At 39.4% G+C, this 24,396-nt stretch overlaps 1 protein-coding gene and 1 long non-coding RNA gene across 2 annotated transcripts in view; one reads left to right on the forward strand and one right to left on the reverse strand.

Moving 5' to 3' along the window:
* Window positions 1-2,100: 2,100 nt before the first annotated feature.
* LOC309625507 overlaps window positions 2,101-24,396 on the reverse strand; it is a 95,423-nt gene continuing 73,127 nt past the window's right edge. The window contains exons 5-6 of the long non-coding RNA XR_014242543.1: window positions 3,125-3,310; window positions 2,101-2,949 (exon numbers count right to left, since the gene is read on the reverse strand). This is a non-coding gene — a long non-coding RNA (uncharacterized lncRNA). The remainder of the gene's footprint in view (window positions 2,950-3,124; window positions 3,311-24,396) is intronic.
* OR4E1 (olfactory receptor family 4 subfamily E member 1) lies at window positions 3,318-24,086 on the forward strand. The gene is given in 3 exon segments (XM_082385035.1): window positions 3,318-17,131; window positions 19,634-20,375; window positions 20,378-24,086. Coding segments are annotated over 2 exon segments (1,029 nt in total). The 5' UTR covers window positions 3,318-17,131; window positions 19,634-19,645; the 3' UTR covers window positions 20,677-24,086.

The raw sequence follows: 24,396 nt of genomic DNA on the forward strand, positions 1-24,396 counted from the left end.
AATTGCCTCTAAGAGGTCCTCAGACATTTGAAGAACTGGCTGAGCTACTGCCCCCAAGAAAACTTTACCATCAATGCAGATGGTAAAGACAGAGCAGCAGACAGAGCAGACTGATGCAGAGAGACCTTGGACAGCTTCATGCCAACTGCATTGGACTCTTAGGTAACTCTCCAGCCCTGCTCTCCATGTTTAGTCTCAGGAGTCTTAGAACAGCTTTTTCAACCAGTAATTTCTTATTTTGTTTTGTTTTTAATGGGAAGTAAACCTCCAAAAAAGAATATGGAAATCTCTATATAGATGCAAACTCCCAGGATTTGGGAATACAGGGAATTTTACTCTCCTGTAAATGTTTCACAAGTCACCATCAGACTGAAAGCTTCATGAAGCCTGTAAGACTGAACTATCACTGAGCTCTCTTCTTTGTAATTCCTCTCTCATCAACTGCATTTTCCCCTTCTTTTATTTCATTCTTCTTCCACTTCCCCTTTGGGTAGTAATGTCTTTAGTATTCTACATATGAGCTGGAAAAAATCTGGTAGGAAGACTAGTCTTTGACAGTTTAAACAGTAGACTCAAAACACCAATGTAAAAGGTAGAGTTTTCAATACATCACACACACGCACACACACACACACACACACACACACACACACACTCCTCAGTGAACTGAAAAGAACTTCCTCTACGAACAAAATGAATTTTCTATCTCTTTTCTTGCTTGCCAAAACAATGAGGGGGCCACATGCTTATTCACTGTCTATGGAGCAACAACAATACACACGGCACCATGCAGAACTCATGAAGAAAATGCACACATGACTCGTCTTTTCAAATATTTCATTTGGTTAAAAGAGAAGACCTGGGCTTCCCTGGTGGCACAGTGGTTAAGAATCCGCCTGCCGGTGCAGAGGACATGGGTTCGAGCCCTGGTCCGGGAAGATCCCACATGCCGCGGAACAACTAAGCCCGTGCACCACAGCTACTGGGCCTGCGCTCTAGAGCCCGCGAGCCACAACTACTGAAGTCCGCTCACCTAGAGCCCGTGCTCTGCAACAAGAGAGGCCACTGCAGTGAGAAGCCCGCGCACCGTGACGAAGAGTAGCCCCCGCTCGCCACAACTAGAGAAAGCCTGCGCGCAGCAACGAAGACCCAACGCAGCCAAAAATAAATAAATAAATAAATAATTTTTAAAAAAAGATAAGACTAATACACTGTTAAACAAGCAATAATCCAAAATAGAATATGCCTAAAGAAGTTGTACAAACATATACCAATTTATATGTGTATACAATGGAGACATTTGGATGTTACTAAAAGCAAAGAATAGTGGCTAAAGCCTCAAGATCTGGAGTCCAGAGTCTGGGATTCCCACATCAAATTTGACTGAGCAACAGAATCACCAGGGAGACATTTATGGAAAATACAGACTTCTGGACCCCACTCCTGAAAACTCTGATTCAGTTAACCTAGAATGTAGGAAAAAATCTATTTTTCTGAACAAAACTCCAGAGACTTCTGATTTTAAAAAGTTTGGGAATCACTAATCTATCCTAGGACCTTGGTTTCTAAAGTGGGAGGGACAGGTCTGGGTAAAAAGACAAAGTAACGAGGATCTGTGAAGAATATATTACAACTTCCAGTTGTATTTTTTTTAGCTTAAAAATTTGGAAGGAGATTGAGTTTTACTAATATTTCATATACCAATTGACACTGACATCCTCACAGGGCCTGTATATTAGATTATAATAAGTAAAATATCCTGAGGGGAGGATTGAGCTTCCAAACTCAGGGCTGTTGGCAGTAGCCACTCACTCATTCATTCCCCTTCAGCTTACTGTATTATCCAATGTTAACTAAAGTACCCTTTATAAAATGGATACACGTCTTGAAAAGATTCCTGCAAAGAGAGTGAAGCTGGCAGATAATATTTAAAATGCAAACACAGAAAGCAAGAAGAAAACGGCAGAGTGGACATGACTCTTCCTCCTATCACAAGTTCATCATCAGCCATTTCATGAGGGAAAGCAAAAATAATCCAATCAGATTTCAAAAGAAATGGATCAAAAGTGTTTCAATTATCAAGAAAACTATTTAGGGGCTTCGCTGGTGGCGCAGTGGTTGAGAATCTGCCTGCCAATGCAGGGTACACGGGTTTGAGCCCTGGTCTGGGAAGATCCCACATGCCGCGGAGCGACTAGGCCCGTGAGCCACAATTGCTGAGGCTGCGCGTCTGGAGCCTGTGCTCCGCAACAAGAGAGGCCGCGACAGTGAGAGGCCCGCGCACCGCGATGAAGAGCGGCCCCCGCTTGCCGCAACTAGAGAAAGCCCTCGCACAGAAACGAAGACCCAACACAGCCATAAATAAATAAATAAATTTAATTTAAAAAATTTAAATAAATAAATTTAATTTAAAAAAAAAAGAAAACTATTAAAATGGATTTACAGACCATTATTGAAACACTCCTTAAAAACATATTTCCCTATGTACCTTTACTAATATATAGTGTGTCTGGACTCAAATGTTTTTTCTGATAGTGCCAAATGGAAAAGCTTGGAGAATGCTGAATTGGGGGTGTTGGGGTGAACCGTTATTGCTCATCTTTTTTCCACCTCCTGCAAAGGCTGTGATCTCTCCTTGTTTCTGTTCAGCTCTTCATGGATTCCCTGCCTCTGTGTCCCCCAGAGCACAGTAGTAAATGGCTGCATCTGCCATCTGCGCCTGGAGGATAAGCAGTGATGAAGAGAACCGCTCATATGTCATGTTGTACCGTCCCTGCTGAGAAGGCCTTGAGCCCTTAACAAGGAGTCTTGGTGCACATCCTGGGACGTGAAGGTACCAGAAGAAGTCGTAAGCATTGGATATAGAGTGATTACAGGAGATTTCTGCCAGAGCACCCTCCGAAGAGACCACAGTGGAAGGCTGAAATACTCGGTCCTTGCTCTCTTCAACTACAGGAAATAAAAAAAGAACGTTGTGACTTTTACACTGCTATTTGGTTTACTGATTGCCGCTTAGGTACAGTGGATATTAATGAATTTGGCTGTTTCCGTTTTTTAACAAGTCCAAGTTTTAAAACAAGGGTATACACTTTTCCAAGACCAGATGATGAAGGAGCCTACTCACCCTTCCAGAGAGAGCTGAGGAGGAGCTCCAGCCACAGTGCTTCCAGAACGCTCTGCAAAGCCATGGCCAAAACGCAGCTGGTCTCAGGCCTCAGCCACAAGTGTCATGCTCACCAGGAAGCTGATTTAAGGCTGCCTGTTTTGCATTTTCTTCTGTGTCATGACATCATCAGCCAGAATCTGTGAACTGAAGAAGAGTGATTACAGTTCTGAGGCTACATAATAATGACTTTGTTTTGAGAAGGTAGTCTTAAGAAGGAATGTGTCCTTTCAGAGGTCACCACAGTTGTGCATTTAAGAATGAATTAATCATTTAAGAGCTTTCTTCCTTCATCAGTGGTGTCAGAAGGAGTCTCACAATGGTTGGGAGACTGCTTCATCATTCAAACTAAAGTGATAGATTCACACAAAAGGTATGCTGAACTTATCACATGTGCTATAATGATATGATAACATGTTAAAAATAATGATCATGAAATCATAGTAATTGTGGTAGATGAGCAATGGATTTTTTTAAGGCACAAAAATTACGATGTAAATTATGATATTCATCAAAATTTGACTCCTTTCATCCAAGGTGAGCTCTGGAATAAGTATAGAAAGAAAATCTCCCTTGTATTTTTCTGTAACCAAAAGAAACTGGGTCAAGGAAGACCCAAAATTGCATTTGGAGATGATCCCTTTTGGATGGTACCTATCCTCATCTTATAGCCTGAGACTGTCCCCTCTGCTATTATTGAGGGCTTCATACTTCTACCTGAGGCTTTTATACAGATTTTCTTGGGATTTTGTTTGAAAAAGAAGAGTAAACAAGGTTTATGGCAATTCATGGTTTATACAGTAGAGTTTTTATGTGCACCACCACCACCTAGTGGGCAACATGGGAACTGATGGAAAATAATATCCCCAAGCAGCCTCTGAGACAGTCTTCATAGCTTCTCACATCCTGAAGAGAGTTTTTGCCTTTGCTTTTGTTCAAATTCCTCTTCCTTATTCAATTTCCATAGGGGTATGAAGTCTATACAGAGGAAATAACCACCTTCCTGGAAAGCCTTCTGATTAACAAAAGATGTTCTTCATTCAGATGAGTGATTATTTAAAACACACTTCCATAGAGTGAAATATTTCTTTTCCTCATCCTAAGATGGTTGCTTTATTCACTTCCGATTCTGTCTTTTTTAAATAGTCTCCCAGGTCAGGAGAAATTCATTTCTTCCCTGATATTTTTTTTCTTTTTTTACTGGGAGATTCCTTAATAATAATAAGATGATCATTAAGATCCAACAGTGACTTTTTATTTATATATAAATAAAAAAAGTTTCCCCAGAAAAAAAAGTTTCTAAATAAAATACAAAGTTCCAATATGGCTGTAAAATTAGGATGGAGGAATCAAAGACAGTGGACACAGATTCATTTAGTAGAAAAACTAATATGGCTACTGGGATTACCCTCCCCGGGTGGGGGGGGGGGGGGTCAGGGGAGGTGGAACTGAAAGTTCCAACTCTCTAATCAAGTGGCTGGTTCCCCTGGCAACTAGCTCTCTTTCTTAGGTGGAGTCCAAAAGTCACCATATTAACATAACAAAAGGCATTATTATCACTCTCATCACTTAGGAAATTCCAAGGGATATAGGAGCTTTACGACAGAAATGGAGATGAAAACCAACTATATATTTCTATTATAAATCACATTATCACAATTGAGTTTAAAAAAAAAACAAGTTAAAAACTTTTATTGCAAATTGAAGATGAGGTTCTTAAACCTGCACTACTTTGTATTCCCTCCAGTAATGTATAGGAGTTCCAATTTCGCCACACCTTCACCAATACCAGTTATTGTCTGTCTTTTTTATTATTGCCATCCTAGTAGGTATGAAGTGTTACCTTGTGGTTTTGATATGCATTTCCCTGATGACTAAACTTGATGGGCATCATTTCATGTGCTTATTGGCCATTTGTATATCTTCTTTATAGAAATGTCTATTCAGATCCTTTGCCTAATTTTAATTGGATTACTTGTCTTTTCATTGTTGAGTTCTAAGAGCTCTTTATACACTCTAGATACAAATCCCATATCAGATATATGACTTGCAAATACTTCTCCCATTTTGTAGGTTGTCTTTTCATTATTGATGGTGTCCTTTGAAACACAAAAAATTTTAATTTTGAAAAAGTCCAATGTATCTATTTTTTCTTTTTTTCTTGTGCTTTTGGTGTCACTTCTAAGAATCCATTGCCAAATCCAAGATTTTGAAGATTTACTCCTATGTTTTCTTCTAAGAGTGTTACAGTTTTAGCTTTTCCATTTAGGTCTTTGATTTATTTTGAGTTAATTTTTATATGTGGTATGAGGTAAGGATCTGACTTCATTCTTTTGTATACATATATCTAGTTGTCCCAGTATCATCTGTCAAAAGAGACTATTGTTTCCCTCATTGAAAGGTTCTGGTACCTCTGCTGAAAATCAGTTAACTACAGATGTATGGCCTAATGTCTGGACTCTCAATTCTATCCCATTGACCTACGTGTTTGTTCTTATGCCATTACCCCACTGTTTTGATTACTCTGGCTTTGTAATAAGGGTTGAAATCTGATAGTGTGAGTCTTCCAAATTCATTTTTCTTTTCAAGATTATTTTGGTCATTTTGGGTTCCTTACAATTCCATATGAATTTTAGGATCCACTTTTTCATTTCTAGATAGAGATTTCATTGAGTTTGTCAACCATTTTGAGTAGTATTGCCATCTTAACAATATTAAGTCTTCCAATCCATGAACACAAGATGTCTTTACACTTATTGAAAACTTTAATTCCGTTCAGCAATGTTTTGTAGTTTTCAGTGTACATGTCTTCTACCTCCTTGGTTAAATATTTAACTAAGTATTTTTATGCTATTAAGAATGAAATAATTTTCTTAATTTCATTTTCAGATTGTAGTGTTTTATATAAAGCCTGTCTTGATTCCTTTTTAAATAATATTTCTCCTTAAATTAGGCGATTTCTTCTTAGTCAAGCTATTTTTGAGAAGAAAGTGTGGGAAAAGCTTCCGAAGAATGTTCTATGCCAGGAAGGCTTGTTTGTTCTCACAGTAAAGCCATGGATAGTATATATTTTGTGTCTGTTAAATTGCAAGTTGATTTGACCTTCCCTTCTTGTTAGTTAAAAAAGGTAAATAGCTTTAGAGTTGCTTGCCGTGCTCAGATTCTCCTCCACAGGCAGCATTGTTTCAGAGATAGTGTTTAAAATTTCCTCATTCAACCCTGCCTCTTCTGCTACATTGTGATGCCAAGTAGGCTAGAAAGACTCTTATTCTTAATTAGTTCCAAAAGAGCAGCCAATCAGTGGCCCCTATGGAGAAATCTATGCCTTGCTGACTCTGCCCAAACTCTGTAATGCAGTTATATTTTCCTGGCATCCTCCCTTACCCTGATCTAATTTCAAATGCACTGATTAGCTCTTCCTAGTATATTTTTGTATTTTAAGTGTTCCCTTTTTAATTAAAACAGATGAAATTTTCCCCTTTCCTTCTTCTCATTTTCCTTGTTTTACTCAGTTGATTTCAGAGAGAAAGTTAATGGACAGATAAGTCTTTATTCTGCATCTTCCATTTCTAACTTTTCAAAGCTAACGTTTGTTGAATGATTAATATATGCTTAATATGTGTTAAGATTTTACATTCATTAACTATTAATCCTAACTACAGCTCCATGATAGGGGCATTATTATTACACCCAGTTTGCAGATGAGGAAACTAAAGCTGAAAGACGTTAAGTAATTTGCTCAAGGTCACACTGATAGTAAATGGTGGAGTCAAGGCTTGGACCCAGATGCATTTGACTCTAAAGCCACTCCAGTTACAGCACTAGTTTTTATTTTAACATTTAGCTATAGTCTCCGTCCTATTGTTACTACTGAATAAACCCAAGGTAGCAAGCTATAGGACCAAGGGCCAAACTGAGACTGCAGATGTATATTGCTTGTCCCATATAATGGATTTTAAAAGTTTTTATTCAGTTAGCAATATTTTTAAATTGGGCTATTTTTCAAGCAACTCAAGATTTACACTTCCTTTTAATCTAGCAGTAATGGGCCTACATACCCACATAGCAACAGTTAATTTTTTCTAAGTAGTAGCCACTCATTTTAGAAGATGCATTTACTCTCTGGTTAGCGACAGTCCCTGCCCTTGATTCATTTATATTACCTGCCTGGCCCCTGACACATCTGAGCTTGTAACCCTTTGTCTAATCCCTCCTTCATAGGAGAAACTTCAAAATGTTTTTTATAACTAACTCTTCGCAACTTCGTAGGAAATCATTTTTACATTGTCTAATTTCCAGGTCCTTCATAATCCTGGTTTTCCTCTGGCAGAACTTCAGAATTTGTGAATATGGCAGAAGTAAACTGATGGGGAAAGAGCAGTAAAATTTCTCTCTCTCTCTGGAATACGAGAGATTAACTTATGACATACAAATTGTCTAGGACCGTGTACATTTTCCACTAGAATTAAGGCCAACTATAACAAAACACCTTCCAAAAAAATTTTCAGATAGCTATGGGAAAGTTGAAACTCTAATTCTACATTCTAACAAAATTTTTCTAAACCAGTGATTCTTAAAGTGTGGTCCCCAGACTAGCAGGAACATTACTGGGGAACTTGTTACACATACACATTCTCAGGCCCCACCTTAGATGTGCTGAATCAGAACTTTGTGTTTTAACAAGTCCTCCAGGTAATTCAAATGCATGCTAAAATTTGAGAGCCACTGTTCCAGACTGTTACTGTGAAAAAGCTGTAACTAACAAAATACATGATTTGAACTCAGTTCCAGCATGAATCCTGACTCCAAACATACGTCCTCCTTTTCACCTTGTTTTATTGTCTCCTTGGCCAGCAGTCACTACTTTATTTGATAAATAATCACAAATCCTCATCCAGTGTATCCATTATAGAAACACAGAAAAGATTGATATCAAGCTAATTATTTGTGACTTTCTGGTTAAAACTTCTTTTTTGAATTTTGAGATATTTTCCCAATTTTAATCTTCTCACATGTATCTTATTCTCCAGGATTTTTCAAAGATAACCCCCTCTAAAAAATGCTCCTCTGCAAACAATGAGATCTATTCTGAGACCCATAGGTAAACTTCTTATGAGCTAATAATAGGCTACTCCATTCATTTGAAAAATCTTACTTCTACACCTAGATTTTACACTATTACAGGTTCATATGACTAAATATCACAAAACATTCACGTGAATACCTAGAGCTTTATCATCAACAAGTTCGAGCTGCATTTCCAAAACACCCATTGCATAATCTGAAATCTGGAGATTTAGTCTTCTGCAAAAGACAGCAGAGAAAATTGTCCTGGAGTCTCAGTGAAGAGACCCTTGGCAAAGACTGTTAACTGACACAACAATAAAACCTCAAGGTGTTGAACCTTGCAGTCATGATTCCTGACTAAAAAAGACACATCAGTTTCTCATGACCCTGAAAATCCATTCAATTGGAAGACCTCAAATTGAGGAGTTTTATAAATTCTCCAGAAACCGATGACTGCAGAAGTGAATGGCTTCTTCCCAAAACTAGGGAACAGGTACTAACTGCTGAAGTAAACAGCTTCTACCAAAGAAAACAAAATAAGATTAATTTTCTGACTCTTCACCCTTTTTTTTCCCTTTGATCTATCACTAATCTTTTTTTTTAATAGTACTGTTACTTTTTTCTTTTCAGTTTTTTGTTTTTTTTTTAAACTTTGGGTTTATTTATTTATTTATTTATTTATTTTTGGCTGTGTTGGGTCTTCGTTTCTGTGCGAGGGCTTTCTCTAGTTGCGGCAAGTGGGGGCCACTCTTCATCGCAGTGCGTGGGCCTCTTATTATCGCGGCCTCTCCTGTTGCGGAGCACAGGCTCCAGACGCGCAGGCTCAGTAGCTGTGGCTCACGGGCCCAGTTGCTCCACGGCATGTGGGATCTTCCCAGACCAGGGCTCGAACCCGTGTCCCCTGCATTGGCAGACAGATTCTCAACCACTGCGCCACCAGGGAAGCCCCACTAATCTTTTTTATTATTGTATTCTAACCCCTTCTATTACCTGACTAAAAGGTTTATCAATGTGATCTATCTTCATAATGTCGATGGTCTTCTACCAATTAGGGGAAACACAAAATTCTCTGGTGTGTCTTTCTCAGACCAAAATCATAGATTCAACTGATTGCCAGATTTGTAATCCCTCACCTAATCTTACTGACAAAAATATAATAGCTGTTCCTTTAAACACTTCAGAAAGTAAATTTCCTTCTACATATCTGCTCTGGTACTTAAGTTTTTCTCACATAACTAATCTCAAGTTTTAGTCTTGTAAAAATTGGATTTTGACAACAAAATCTTCTTCTGGAGTCATGTAATCCTAACAACAAAATGCATCGATCAGAAATGGAAACTAATATTGGGGCTATCTTTGATATAGTACTCAGTTTGTTCTGAATATTATAAAACTGAGACCCTCAACTTTGCAGGAATTGTTTAACTCCACTTTAAAAAGTCTACTTACCTTAAGATGAGACCAATGATTGTCTCACTCCTGTTGAGTTGAATAAAGGTTATATTCCCAATAGAGTCTGTGCCCCACTAAGTAAATACCATTTATGAAAACACAACTTATGCTCTGGAATCCCAGTTTCAATTTACATTCATTAGCCAGAGTCTTCATGGATAAGCACATAACTCAATTTCCTCTTAGCTAGACAGAGGTAACTTCATCCTACAGCAAATACTTCTTATGCGTCTATACAAATAATAGGTGTTCAAGTAAAACAATTTATGACTAGGCTAAAAAAAAGCCACTGGTTCTCTAGAAAAGAGCAACTGGTCATTTGGTTATGTCGTTATTGCCTGAATTTAATCATCTAAGCCCCTGTCTCAGGATTTATTACAAGAATTAATAATCATTTTGTTAATTGCCTGTGCTGCCATTAACCAGTGTGTACCATCTGTATTCTTATATGCTACTGCAAATACACTGTCATGTTCAAAAATTCAAGTACTACTGTACAGAAGAAATTAACACAACAGTGTAAATCAATTACACTTCAATAAAATTTTTTAAATTTTTTTAAAAATTCAACTATTCAGTATGCAAAAAAGAGCAGGAGAGGTTAATCTTAGTCCAACTACAGAAAACAGTCTCTGGATAACTTCCTGATGAACAAAATTTTGACAATGATGGCAATATGGATATCACAGATTTAATGTTTTGTGCCCTGACTTTGTCTGCTCTCAGCCAAAAGGGAGGACCGTAAAAGAGAAAAGCAGTTCCTGACAGCTAGAAAATGGCCTGGTATGATCAGATAGGACTTGGTATGACTAGGAGCTAGTCCAGCACTCATAATTAGGCCATAGTGGTCTCCTGTTAAACATAAGCAATTTCCTAGACACCAATATCTTATGTGGCCACTCTGTACCATTATGGAGCAAAATAAAAACAGATAAAAATATGAGCTATCAGCATAAAGGTGGCATTAAAACAATGAACTCGAATGAGTTCACTTAGAAAGCATAATCAGAGAGAAGCAAAAGTCCAAGGACTGAGCCCTGGGACATTTTGTTTAGAGGCCAGGAAAGGAAAGGAGATTTAAAAGGAGCAACCAAGGAAGGTAGAAGGAAAAACAGGATGTTGAAAGGTTAAGTGAGATAAGGACCAAGAACTATCCATTGAATTGAGCAGTATGAATGTCACTGGTGACCTAGATAAACACAATTTTAGTGGAGTGATTGAGACATAAAGCCAGATTGGAGTAGCTTCAATTAAAAAATGGTAGGAGATGAAGTGGAGCCAATGAGTATAGGTAACTCTTTTGAGGAATTTTGCTTAAAAAGAACAGAGAAATTAGGTAGTGATTGGAGAGAACTGTGGAATCAAGAAAGGATTTTTCAGTACTGGAATTATTACAGTATGTTTGATTGCTGATGGGAATGATTCAACAGTGACAAAGTCTGATGATGTAGAGACAGAGAATTACAGGAATAAAGTCCTTGAGAGGCAAGAAAGGATGGGAACCTAGGTACAAATGGAGGGGTTGGCCTTAGAGAGAGCAGGATACCTATTACAAGTGTGGGCAGTTTACAGGTTCAGATGCAAATAGTGGATGGATTTAACAGTGGGATGGGGTAAAAGTTCTCTGATTACTTCTATTTCTCATTGAAATAATAGGCAAGATTTGAGTTGGGTCAATGTTAAATAATTACCATGGAGAGTTAAACAAGTAAATTGGCTATGGAAAATGTAGTACAATTGCCTATTTGAAGTTGTGGTCAAAAATTGGAGGTGAGGCTGAAAACGTACACCTCAGATTGGGACTTGAACCCACTCGGCCGGGACTTGAACCAGGCCAAAACCCAGATTGGGACTTGAGCCCACTCGGCCAAGACTCAAAGCCGGCCAAAACCCACAGTCTTCCAACTGAGATAACACACCTGGTTTCAGGACTTAATGAAGCTCAGGTTCTTGATGTGTCATCGCAGAAAGAATTCAGTGAGACACAAAGTGATAGGTAAGAAGTGGATTTATTTAGAGAGAAACACACTTCACAAACAGAGTGTGGGCCATCTCAGAAGGTGAGAAAGGCACCAGGGTATGGGGTTGTCAGTTTTTATAGGAGTGCGTGACTTCATAGGCTAAGGAGTAGGAGGAGTATTCCAGCTATTTCGGGAAGGGGCGGGATTTCCAGGAATTGGGCCACCACCCACTTTTTGATCCTTATGGTCCGTCTTGGAACTGTCATGGCGCCTGTGGGTGTGTCATTTAGCTTGCTGATGTGAGCGGATACTGAGGCTCAAGGTCTAGAGGAAGTCAACTTGTCCACCATGTTGGAACATTTGGTTCTAATCAGTTTATGTCATGTCCTCGGACTATGTCATTCTTTCAAAGGTTGTGCCCTGCCTCCTTCCCTCCTGTTTCAAGACCATCTATACAGTCGTGAGTTTTCCTTTATCTAGAGAAGAGATTAAAGAACTGAGACAAGAGTATTGTATGGATCATTTATGTGGATGATGGCAAATGCCAAAGTCTTGGAGGAAGGAGGTGGAACGGCTGAGAGGACAATTGAAACTACAACAAGAAAGGGTTGCAAGTGGAATAGTCTGATAGAATTTTCTTCAAAGAATGACTTTTTATAAAGGAGGACAGAAAAATTATCTGAATCAGCACCTGTTAAATTAATTAATTTTTTTTTTTTTTTTTAACAACACCTACCAAAACTTGAGTCCTAACATAGGAGAAAAAAACCCATACTATTTAAGAGGGCTGCAGGAGACAGGCACATAGAGCAAGAATGTGAAGGTAATGTGCAGAAAAGAGGCTGGGAATTCCATGTGCAAAATGCTACCCAGAGGTCATAGTGAAGAGTCAGAGAAGGATAAGAGCTTGATTAGGGAAAGTACCAAGCCTTAAGGAGATAAAAAGTGACTAAAAGTTTCAAAAATGAGAAGACTGAGATGAATAGCAGATACGACTTGATGAAATTAGACTGGTTGGTCTCTTTTGAGAGGGAGGTGGGTAGGTAACAAAATCTAATTGTAGCTTCCCCTTGGGGGTCTGATTCCTGCACAGTTTGTTGGAGGGGAGAATGATGGTCTCATTCTCCCCTCCAACAAATGCAAGCTCTGTTGGTTCCCTTCCCTTCTGCTGTGAGGGGTGTGAAGGCTGGGACAGAAGGTCACATCACACTGTTATTTCCTATTGCATTTACTGGGCAATATCATGCCAAAGTTTTTTTTAAGGGGTTTCCTTAAATTTCTAAAATAAATGCCACCTTACTTCACTGTACTGTAAATTCCTCATAGGAAAGAATCATTACTCATCTGGACATTTTAATCTCATACTATACTAAATATGACATTGTATATACCCTAGGTTATTGCCTGCTGATTTATTGCTTTTAGTACAGAGTCAGTGACCTTTCAGAAGTGACCATATCATTTTGATCTTTTGGAATGGAGAGAATAGAACAGAAAGAAGGAAAGAGTCAAAGATTACCAAAGAATCAGTAAGATCAAAGAATACTAAAAAATTCTCTCTTCCCTACACCTATGAAAAAATTATACATGATTTAATAAGCAACTTTTTAATTGAGATATAATTAACATATAGCATTACATTAGTTTCAAGTGTACATTGTAATGATTTGATATTTGTATATAATTCAAAATGATCACCACAATAAGTCTAGTTAACATCCATCACCATATATAGTTACAATTTTTTTTTTCTTGTGAGGAGAACTTTTAAGATCTACTCTCTTGGCAACTTTCAAATATGCAATACAGTATTATTAACTATAGTCACCATGCTGTACATTATATCCCCATGACTTATTTATTTTATAGCTGGAAGTTTGTACCTTTTGACCCTCTTCACCCATTTTGCCCACTCCCCACCCCGTCTTTATGGCAACCACCAATCTGTTCTCTGTTTGAGTTTTTTTTTTCCCTTTGGTTGGTTGGGTTTTTTGCTTTTGTTTTTTTTTCAAATTCGACATATAAGTGAACAAGCAACACTTTTTTTTAAAATTTGTTTATTTATTTATTTTTGGCTGCATTGGGTCTTTGTTGCTGCGTGCAGGCTTTCCCTAGTTGCGGCGAGCTGGGGCTACTCTTTGTTGTGGTATGCGGGCTTCTCATTGCGGTGGCTTCTCTTGTTGCGGAGCACAGGCTCTAGGTGCATGGGCTCAGTAGTTGTGGCTCGCAGGCTGTAGAGCGCAGGCTCAGTAGTTGTGGTGCACGGGCTTAGTTGCTCCGCAGCATGTGAGATCTACCCAGACCAGGGCTTGAACCTGTGTCCCCTGCATTGGCAGGCAGATTCTTAACCGCTGTGCCACCAAGCAAGTCCCAAGCAACACTTTTAAGTGTGCATCTTCTATAGGTGCTTAGGATCAAAAGCTATGCTCTTCTATAAATGGCAGCATCCAAGTGAAGTTAAGAGAATAAGTACTGGATCCAGCAGCAGATTACCTGAGCTCAAGCCCTGGTTCAGGTGCTTACCTGACGTGTAAACGCTGTGAAAATCACTTAACACCAAGTTTTCTATAATGCTCCCTACCTCGCAGAGGTATTGTGAAGACCGAATAAAACAGTAAGGGTGAAAGAGTTTTTCAAACGCTAAAGGGCTATGCAAGTTTAAACAACTGTTTTCATTTATGCTATGGAGGAAAGAGGAGCACACAATTTTTGGAGCATCAGGGACTTCCAGGGAGGGGAAGGCTGAGTGTCACCTATATGGCAGTCTGTGTACAGTCAGAGGAAAGTAGTGGGCCAGGGGAGAGGGTTACAAGAGGAAGGGGGAATGTATAGAAATTGTTCAAAGATTAATTTCTCAACCTTGCATTTTACCAATGCCAGTGGTGATGGTAATTGGCCTATAATCAATTGAACATCATTTTCTATATTGCCCTTGGTGTATTATGCCTGTAATAATGTATCTCAATTCCAAATGTTTAGAGAATTAGTATGGTCAGTATATCCCTCTTCCTAATGTGTACCCTGATTGCCAGTGTGACAGTACAAGTTCCATGTTAGCCAAGTAGCAATATCTGTAAGTTCTGAAAGACCAGGTTTTCCAATATAGTCAAGTCTGGCCCCTGATCAGTGATAATGAATCCAACAAGAAAACTGGGGAAAAGGAGCCGAAGCCACAAGTCCTTGGGAGTAAGAATTTTTGGTCACTTCTGATACTTTCCCACTGTTACCATCCTGCCTTCCAGACACTGTTGCATGGAGAGTCAGCTAAAAGCTTACTTCTAGCTCCATACACTTTAGTTCGGATAGCCTAACCATCCCACGAAACTATTCAGTCTTGAAATTCAAAGTGTAATAACCTTCATCCCTCTCCTTTGGATTCTTCTTTTACCAATTTAAACTATCAAACTCCTGTATCTAAGCAGAGAAAGCAAAATGGGAATTAGAGCAAGAGGTTCTGATTTTTCATTGTTATCTAAAGTAATGAATATGTGATGGAAAAAAGTTGACTAGCAATTAGTGGTGGCTTTTGCATTTGTTTCTTTGAATTGCATATTACATAATTATATTAATGTAGATAACACATTTACTAAGCTCCACACGCTTTGCAAAGATTTCAAGAGCTCTAAAAAAGTTACCATTTTTATTCACGTTTAATGGATGAGAAAACTGAGGCCCAGAGGTTAAATAACTTGCCGAAATTTACACACCTAGGATGTTGGAATCTATACTCAAGCAATCTGACTCTAGAGTCCAAACACTTGACCTCGCTGGCAGACAGCAGATTAAATTTTTAACTCCATTGCCCATCCCTCAGCAATGTGTTTTTATATGGATTAGATAAAAAAACAGGAAAACCCCTCACCTAATACTTAGCACATAGTAAGTAATCGCTAAATAGTAGTTCATTTAATCACATATAAACACATCCTAAAGATTTAGATGTTGAAGTCCCGCTTTCCCATTAAATGCCCTTAGTGACGATTGCAAAGCCTGTAACTTCGGTTCCCACATAACTAACTTTTTCTAACTAGGGACTAGGGCAAGCTGATGTCATTGCTTAAAAGTTCCCAAAAGGCCCATATAAGTCAGGTAGACAAACACTAACACTGCAGCTGCCCTTCCCAGCTGCTTTCTTTCTCTACAGATTTCCCTTCAGTACTTGAAGGCGGGATAATCCATCTGAAACTGGCAAGACAAAATTTACACCTAGAGAGTGTGCTGCAAAGGAAACAGGATGCTTCAGTTACACTGGTTCTGAATAATTAGGTCAAGTTTTGTGTTAGACGTGTCCTGGTAAACTAGCATGCCTGCAAACGTGATCGGTAGTGGCTTTTAATCCCTTCTACCCATCAGTACAGCCTGACAAAGTGCAAAAAAGATATCATTCCTACACCACATCCTCAGTTTACTGAGAACCAATTCTAGAAAATCTTAGTGCAGAGCTATATGCTCTACATATTGAACATGATAATAACATATGTACAAAGGTGTGATTTTGCAGAAATGCTTAAGTACCTCTGGTAAAATACCACCAAATATATCCGCTGTGAATTATTACCAAAAACTGTGAATAAGACCCAAGGGAACTTCGAGGGCTCTGAACTTCCTTATGAAAAAATCAAGGTAAATGGGGTTATTTGATTTGTCTAACTTAAAAATAAATTATTTCTTTTTTTTTTAATGGTGGTTTAATTTTATTTACTTTCTCTTGATGGTTAAAGCTGGGCAGCAGCTGTTACAAGGTTGCGCTGTAAATCCTTTTCTTTTAAGGGGGAGGGAAAACAGAGAGCGCGCACAAGCCTGTCTGTCTTCAGTCTCGTCTTGTTACTCCCAAACCCTTTAAGGGCTCCTTTTCCTATGGAGTTCATGCAAAACTAAAGGGAAACATAAAATCCCTGAAGCCATGTTCCTCCCAATAAGCAAAATAAGACGAGGAAATCACTTCCACTCGATGATACTTTTAAAAGCTACTGTGGATGAAAGCAAAGTTCCAAAGAGGTCCCTGTTTCCAGGTTAGTCAATGTCTCTGACCTTTCTTCTTCCATCTTGGGGTTTCTGGATGCAGAGCTCAACGGCGTCCCAGGGCCTCACCGCCGACGCGGTTCCAGTTACCGCTGCCGTCGCCGCCTCTCCGCAGCGCCGTCCGGCCTCTGAGAGGCAGCGCGCAGCCCCCGCACACTCCACGTCCGCCACGTTTCGCGCGCTCCCGCCCGGCGACGCTCGCCTTCAAGCCGGCGCGCGGCCGTCGCCCTCAGGGCCGGGTCTCGAGCCCTCCCAGTGTTCTCATTGGCTCCCTGTCCCGGGCGCGCGCGACGTCTCGCGCGGGGCACGTTTCTCTCGTTCATGCGGCTCGCGCTGCCGAGCCCGACCCTCCTCAATCTCGATAAATTGTTCTTCCTACCAGAAAATAATACTCATGATATTCAAAGTACCAGACTGATAATTCAGGTCTCTTCGGAGGTGCTGAGAGCGTCAGAAACAACCCAGGGTGAGTTTTATAGACGTTTTAGATTTATTGTTTCTGCTCTTGTTTTCTTCTGTTTTTCTGAAATGTATGCAGTAGACACTAGATTTTTTGATGTGTGAACCATATTTTTGACATAAACTAACACCAGATTTCTACTGCAGTTGAACACATGTCCAGTTTTCAGAACATTTTTTCCTGAGGCTCCACAGAAATAGAAAAAATATTATTGTGATGGAAAAAGTTTAGTTAGAAATGTATATCCAGGAGGCTTCCCTGGTGGCGCAGTGGTTTAGAGTCTGCCTGCCAATGCAGGGGACACGGGTTCGAGCCCTGGTCTGGGAAGATCCCACATGCCGCGGAGCAACTAAGCCCGTGCGCCACAACTACTGAGCCTGCGCGTCTGGAGCCTGTGCTCCCCAACAGGAGAGGCCGCGATAGTGAGAGGGTCGCGCACCGCGATGAAGAGTGGCCCCCGTTCTCTGCAACTAGAGAAAGCCCTCGCACACAAACGAAGACCCAACACAGCCATAAATAAATAAATAAATTAATTAATTAATTAAATTAAAAGTTTAAAAAAATGCATATCCATCTCCTCTGATGAGGGAACAGTCTTCGTTTCAGACCTAGTGCCCAGTCTGCACCCGCTTTTCTATCTGTGCAGGTGAAATTTTTCATATTGATTTTAAAATAAGCCCTGGCTCCATTTTTGGTTAGTTCTTCAGCTTTCACTTTTGTAATCATCCTTTTAGAGCTTAATAAATTACAAAGATAACAGATGTAAATCATCAAACATTTAAAGTAGTTTTCTGGAGCAAAAACTTTAAGTGAACACCCTAAGAAGAATTTCTAAATAGTAAAATCAATCCATAGCTACATTATGATGTTACTATAAATATTAATCCAAGCACTAGATACCATGAGTTTAACTTAAATGATAACTAAAAGACTTCTCTCCCTCCCAAAATACCTTCTTTGCCGTAGATCTGCTTTGCTAGTTCTCTGATTTGACACTGCCATTAGACTTCCCTCTGATATAAACAACAAAAAAGCCATTGTCTGCAGAAGAACAGCATAATGAGGCATAGAAAATACTTGAGAAGAAAGGGTGATGGGGCAGAAGAGAAAAGTTTTCTCTATCCTTTTTTCATAACCAGTGTGGAGTTGATTCATTTGTCTGGCAGAAAGCCTGATCTTGAGGGAGAAAATAAAGAACCTGTAGTCATCAGTGATGGGAAGAAGGTAACGTAGGATGATAGTGCCCAAGAAACCAAGAGGACAGCTTGCTTGGGTGGGCCACCCCTGGAAGGCTGTACATCGAGGCAGTGGCACGTAAGAGGCAAGCTAGAGAAGAGAGGCTCCCCACAGATGCCCACCCAAGCCAGCCCAGGACACCTAGGAGAGGAAGAGAGAGGTCACTGAGACACATTTTACTTAATACTTCAGTTATGCCAGTCACCACAAAAATTCAGGTCAGAGGGGTGGTAGAGAAAGACTAGACCAGAAGTCAAGAGGCCCAAGCTCTAGACCCAGTTATTACTCCAATTCTCCAGTTCTCTATGAACTTGAGCCAGTTGCTTTACCTCTTTGTGCCTTGTTTTCCCTATTTATTAAAAAAAAAAAAAATAGATTAGGTAAACTTCCCTTAAGAGCTAGGATCTTGGGACTCTATATAATATATATGTTTCTTATAAAAATTAGTGATACTTGGGTCAAAGGTAAGCTAATTTTTAAAAAAGCAACTACTTTTGTTTTACTGTGGTCCAGTAAGTCAGACAACAGAGTTGGACTTTAAAAGGAACTGAGGATAATCTAGTCAAGACAGTGACGCTGTTAGGCCTGGACCTTGACCTCCAGTTTAAGAATGAGCAAGTCTGTCCTCAACTCAAAGGTGGAAGAGAAGCAAGTCTCCCTTTACCCGCTACAGATTTTCTAAGTTTTCCTGGGTTTTATCCAGCCTCTTCTACAGAACTGTTCAATAAACACTACAGCCACATTGCCAGAAGCTTGGTGAAAATCTTCTGCCTTCTGATAACTAGATCATTGAAATTATAGTCTCAGGGTATCATGGCAGAGCAAACAGGGAAGCAAGGGTTTGAGTTAGTGAAAATGCAGTCAACAGGACAATAAAGAAGACTGTGTTCAAGTCCAGAAATTGTGTAACCTTGGAAAAATTACTTATTGGGGAATAAGAAGAACCTTAATTTCTTCTCCTATAAAAATCTATAACCTAAGGCTAAGCACTGATATTTTACTACAGTAAGGGAGAAATAACTTATTTGATTTCTCCTTATCCAAGATTGTTTTACCTTTCTTAGTGAATCAATTTTCTCTATCCTATTATTCCAAAAGTGTGTATTTAACAACTGCTGTGTGTCCAGCATGATTTAAGATGCTTAATGGGGATTTTAAAATGAAGTATTTCACTAGAAATTCTAGATGGAGAGAAAAGTCATAAACACAGAAGAAATTAAGTGACCAAGTGATTGATGCAGATATTAAGTGTTTTTTTCTAGTTCTTGACAGGTGTGTCCAACAATGAGAATGGAAGAGGCCATCCTGCTCAATCAAACAAATTTAGTGCCATATTTTCAGCTTAGAGGTTTAACTGTAAATCAGAATGTGCAGATGGCTGCATTTGCCACGTTCCTCATTTTCTATGTCCTGACAATGATTGGCAACATCCTCATTGTCATAACTATTATCTATGACCATCGGCTCCATACACCCATGTATTTCTTTCTCAGCAACCTGTCCTTTATCGATGTCTGCCACTCCACTGTCACTGTCCCCAGGATGCTGATACACACCTGGTCAGAGGAGAAACTCATCTCCTTTGATGCCTGTGCAACTCAGATGTTCTTCCTGCGCCTCTTTGCCTGCTCAGAGATCTTTCTCCTCACTGTCATGGCTTATGATCAGTATGTGGCCATTTGCAACCCCCTGCAGTACATGATAGTGATGAACTGGAAAGTATGTGTGCTGCTGGCTGTGGCCCTCTGGATAGGGGCCCTGACCTTCCTCACCATCAAGCTGCCCTACTGTGGTCCTGATGAGATTGACAACTTTTTCTGTGATGTACCTCAGGTGATCAAACTGGCCTACACTGGTACCCACGTCATTGAGATTCTCATCGTCTCCAGCAGTGGGCTGATCTCCGTGGTCTGTTTTGTGGTCCTTGTGTCCTGTGCAGTCATCCTGGTGAGTCTGAGGCAGCAGATCTCAGAAGGCAGGCGGAAGGCCCTGTCCACCTGTGCAGCCCACCTCACCGTGTCACACGGTTTCTGGGACACTGCATCTTCATCTATTCCCATCCATCCACCAGCCTCCCAGAGAACAAGGTGGTGTCTGTGTTTTTCACCGCTATCACACCCCTGCTGAACCCTATCATCTACACCCTTAGGAATGAAGACATGAAGAACACCTTGAACAAGTTAATGGGGAGGGTGGCGGGAGGAGGAAAAAAAATGAAAATGTCTAAGCCCTTAAGGTGCTTGGTGCTCCAAATCAAAGAAATGCCTTGCAAAGATAAGTTACAAACCACATTTATCAAACTATATGACTTATAAAACTATCTTCTAATCCAATATCTGACAATCATGGCAATAATTATGATCTTTATTATCTTCCACAGGCTGAAAATTGTTCTAGGCACTGTGCAGTTACTTAATTCTCACAACAACCCTGTGAGGTAAGTATTATACTTGTTTACACATGAAGAAGCCAAAGCTGAAAGAGAGCAAATAGCATGCCCCAGGTCACCCAGCTAGGAAATGATGAAGGCAGGATGTAGTCAAATGTATCAACACAAACTCATGTTATTTTCAATTACATCATGCTTCCTCTCCCTGCTTTTGTCTTAGGGTGATACCCAAGGCCTAAACAAACGTTCAGATTTCTGGGTAGTGCTTGCCAACGTCATTCGCTCAGATGCATGTCTAAATAGCTTAGCAAACACTGGTAAGGCAGGCAAAGTAACTTTGCATATGACTTCAGTGATGTAGAAAGAAGACTTTGAACCACTGAAGTTACTGATATCCTCAAGTGTCCAGGAAAAAAATCTTCCATAAAAACAATGAAATGGGGCTTCCCTGGTGGTGCAGTGGTTGAGAATCTGCCTGCCAATGCAGGGGAAACGGGTTCGAGCCCTGGTCTGGGAAGGTCCCACATGCCGCGGAGCAACTGGGCCCGTGAGCCACAACTACTGAGCCTGCGCGTCTGGAGCCTGTGCTCTGCAACAAGAGAGGCCGCGATAGTGAGAGGCCCGCGCACCGCGATGAAGAGTGGCCCCCGCTTGCCGCAACTAGAGAAAGCCCTCACACAGAAACAAAGACCCAACACAGCCAAAAATTAAAAATAAATAAATTAATTAATTAATTTAAAAAAAAAAACAAATGGGGATATCTTATTATCCATTCATTTGACAGATATTTACTGAGCACCTATTATGTGCTAAGTACTAGGTTTATAATCATAAAACGTATAATCACTTATGTTGCTTAGAGTCTAGTGAGAATAGAAAACAAAAATATAAACAAATTTTAATTACAGATCATGACAAATGCCATGAAAGACGATGCTGTTAGAGAGTTATAGAAGAGACTGTCTTTAGATTGGTTAGACAAGGAGGGCCTCCTTGAGGAAATGGCATTTAAGCTAAGATCTGAAAGATGAAAAAGAGCCAACCATGAGAAAAGAGAGGTGATGAACATTCTAGGCAGAGGAAATGACAGGTGTAAAGATCTATGTTCAGAAAGACTTTGACTTGTTCCAAGAAGTAAAAGACCAGTGTGGTTACAGCTTTGACTGTGAGGCAGAGAATGGTGAGAGATGATATTGGAGAAGTAAAAAGACTACTTTCATGTCCTCTCAAGGAGTTCAGAATATTTTTCAGTACAGTGGGAAGCCATCAGAATGGTGGAAGCACAGAACAGACATGATACAATTTGTGTTTTAATGAAATTATTCTAGTTATTATGTAGAGAATTTATTCAACTAAGCATTTATTACTAAACAATATCACACTAATGGCTGGGAGAAAATGCCAAGTTGAGCAAAACATGGTCTATAATCCAGCATCTTGAGTCTAGTTATGGTGACACACATTGTAACATTGTGATACATTGTACTCTGAGTGGTGTATGCTGAGTGGATTGGGTAACGGGATATGAAGAGGGTATTCCAGGCAACAATGTCTCACATAACTGTATACAAAAAGCATGGCATAATGGGACCCAGTAGTTCACTCTCACTCCATCAGTGAGAAGGACATGCTTAAATGCAGTGGGATTTCCCAGGCAATCAGTAAGGGTGTGGTCAATAAACATGTGGGTCACATGACCCATGTCATATTTTTTGTGGTACTTTTGCCAGGAAATGTGTTGAGAAGGAAATTGAAGTCATATAAGTCATTTCAGTTATACAGAAGTATGGTTATTATGGTATTAAGGTATTCTGTAAGGTTTTCTTGGCAGAACAATTTAACTTCCAGTAGAAATTCTAATAATAGAGTAGTCTCATTCCCAAAAGTAACTCTCTGCATAGTATAAAACTACATTCATTGGGACTGGTTGGTGGAATAACTAAACTGAATTTGAGAATTATGGAATTTGTATGAAATAAATGCTTTTATTATAGGAAATGGCAGACAGTCAGGAGATACAGCCCATCAAAGAGCCCAAATGGAACTGCCTTGTGCAGGAATCAGCCACACAAAGGAACACCCGCAATGTGATAGTAAGTAAGACAACGTTTCATGGCAACGACAATGGAACGATGTCATGTTTGCTTTTTTTTTAATAGTTGCTGCAAAATTTCTAATACTGCTGGTCTTCAATCACATTAATCCTCACAGCTCTTCGGGGAGCTAAAATCATTTATTCTCTACAATGGAATATTACTCAGCCATAAAAAGAAACGAAATTGAGTTATTTGTAGTGAGGTGGATGGACCTAGAGTCTGTCATACAGAGTGAAGTAAGTCAGAAAGAGAAAAAAAAATACCGTATGCTAACACATATATATGGAATCTTAAAAAAAAACAATAAAAATGGTTCTGAAGAACCTAGGGGCAGGACAGGAATAATGATGCAGATGTAGAGAATGGACTTGAGGACATGGGGAGGGGGAAGGGTAAGCTGGGACGAAGTGAGAGAGTGGCATGGACATATATACACTACCAAATGTAAAATAGATAGCTAGTGGGAAGCAGCCGCATAACACAGGGAGATCAGCTGTGTGCTTTGTGACCACCTAGAGGGGTGGGATAGGGAGAGTGGGAGGGAGACGCAAGAGGGAGGAGATATGAGGATATATGTATATGTATAGCTGATTCACTTTGTTATAAAGCAGAAACTAACACACCATTGTAAAGCAATTATACTCCAATAAAGATGTTAAAAAAAAAAAAAGCATTTATTCTCCAATTCACAGAAATAGCTTTTTAGACTCAGGGATAAGATAAAATGTGTTCATTAAATAAATAGAAGAGTAAAGACTAAAATGAAGGTATCTTGACTCTTGGTTCTGTGGTTGACTTACTTTAAAGAGGAGGCAAGGATCATTATTTATCATATAGAAATTTGTTCAGCAACTTTGTAATAGACAGCTGAATTCCTCAGGTTACAATCGTCTTCTCTGCAATAGAGTAATAATATTGCCATAATAGAAATAAACAAATAAGGCCTTAGGAATTTACTTCTGCATAAAAGGTACTAATGAGTATGAAAATCTATGCATATAAAAGTCCAGAATGTAGAGGGATAATTAGATCATTTTTCTAAGTTTTTCAGGTGTGTATAGTAGTGATATCTGGGCCTAATTTCATCACAAATACATAAAGCTCTGAGTTTGACTTGGGCTATATATGAAAATTGGAGGGGATTGACGATATGCTACATTTGTTTGTCAATTTGCATGTAATGGTGTTTAGATATTTTCATGAGCATCCCCCAGTTTAATAAACTGCTTCTTATTCTTTGTTCTTTTGAGTACTTTCTGTCATTTCAATCATTTCTTACCTTTCAGCCAGAGTTAGTGAGTCACTCACTCAGTGTTGTGTATGTGGATGTCCATATTATCTGGAACACAATTCCCTAAAGTACTCATAAGCAATATCTCTGCAAGTCAACAGAAGTTGGTAGAATAATAACCCAAAGGCCTCAGTCAATTCTAATTCCTTTCAGATAATCAAAGAAAGATTAGATATATTTTTATTATTAAGCATATTCTATTTCATTCCATTATTTCCATTAAAATTGATATAACTATTTTATATGGCAGCTCTCTGAC

This window comes from Balaenoptera borealis, assembly GCF_965194805.1.
Source record: "Balaenoptera borealis genome assembly, chromosome: 3".
Taxonomy (NCBI): Eukaryota; Metazoa; Chordata; class Mammalia; order Artiodactyla; family Balaenopteridae; genus Balaenoptera; species Balaenoptera borealis.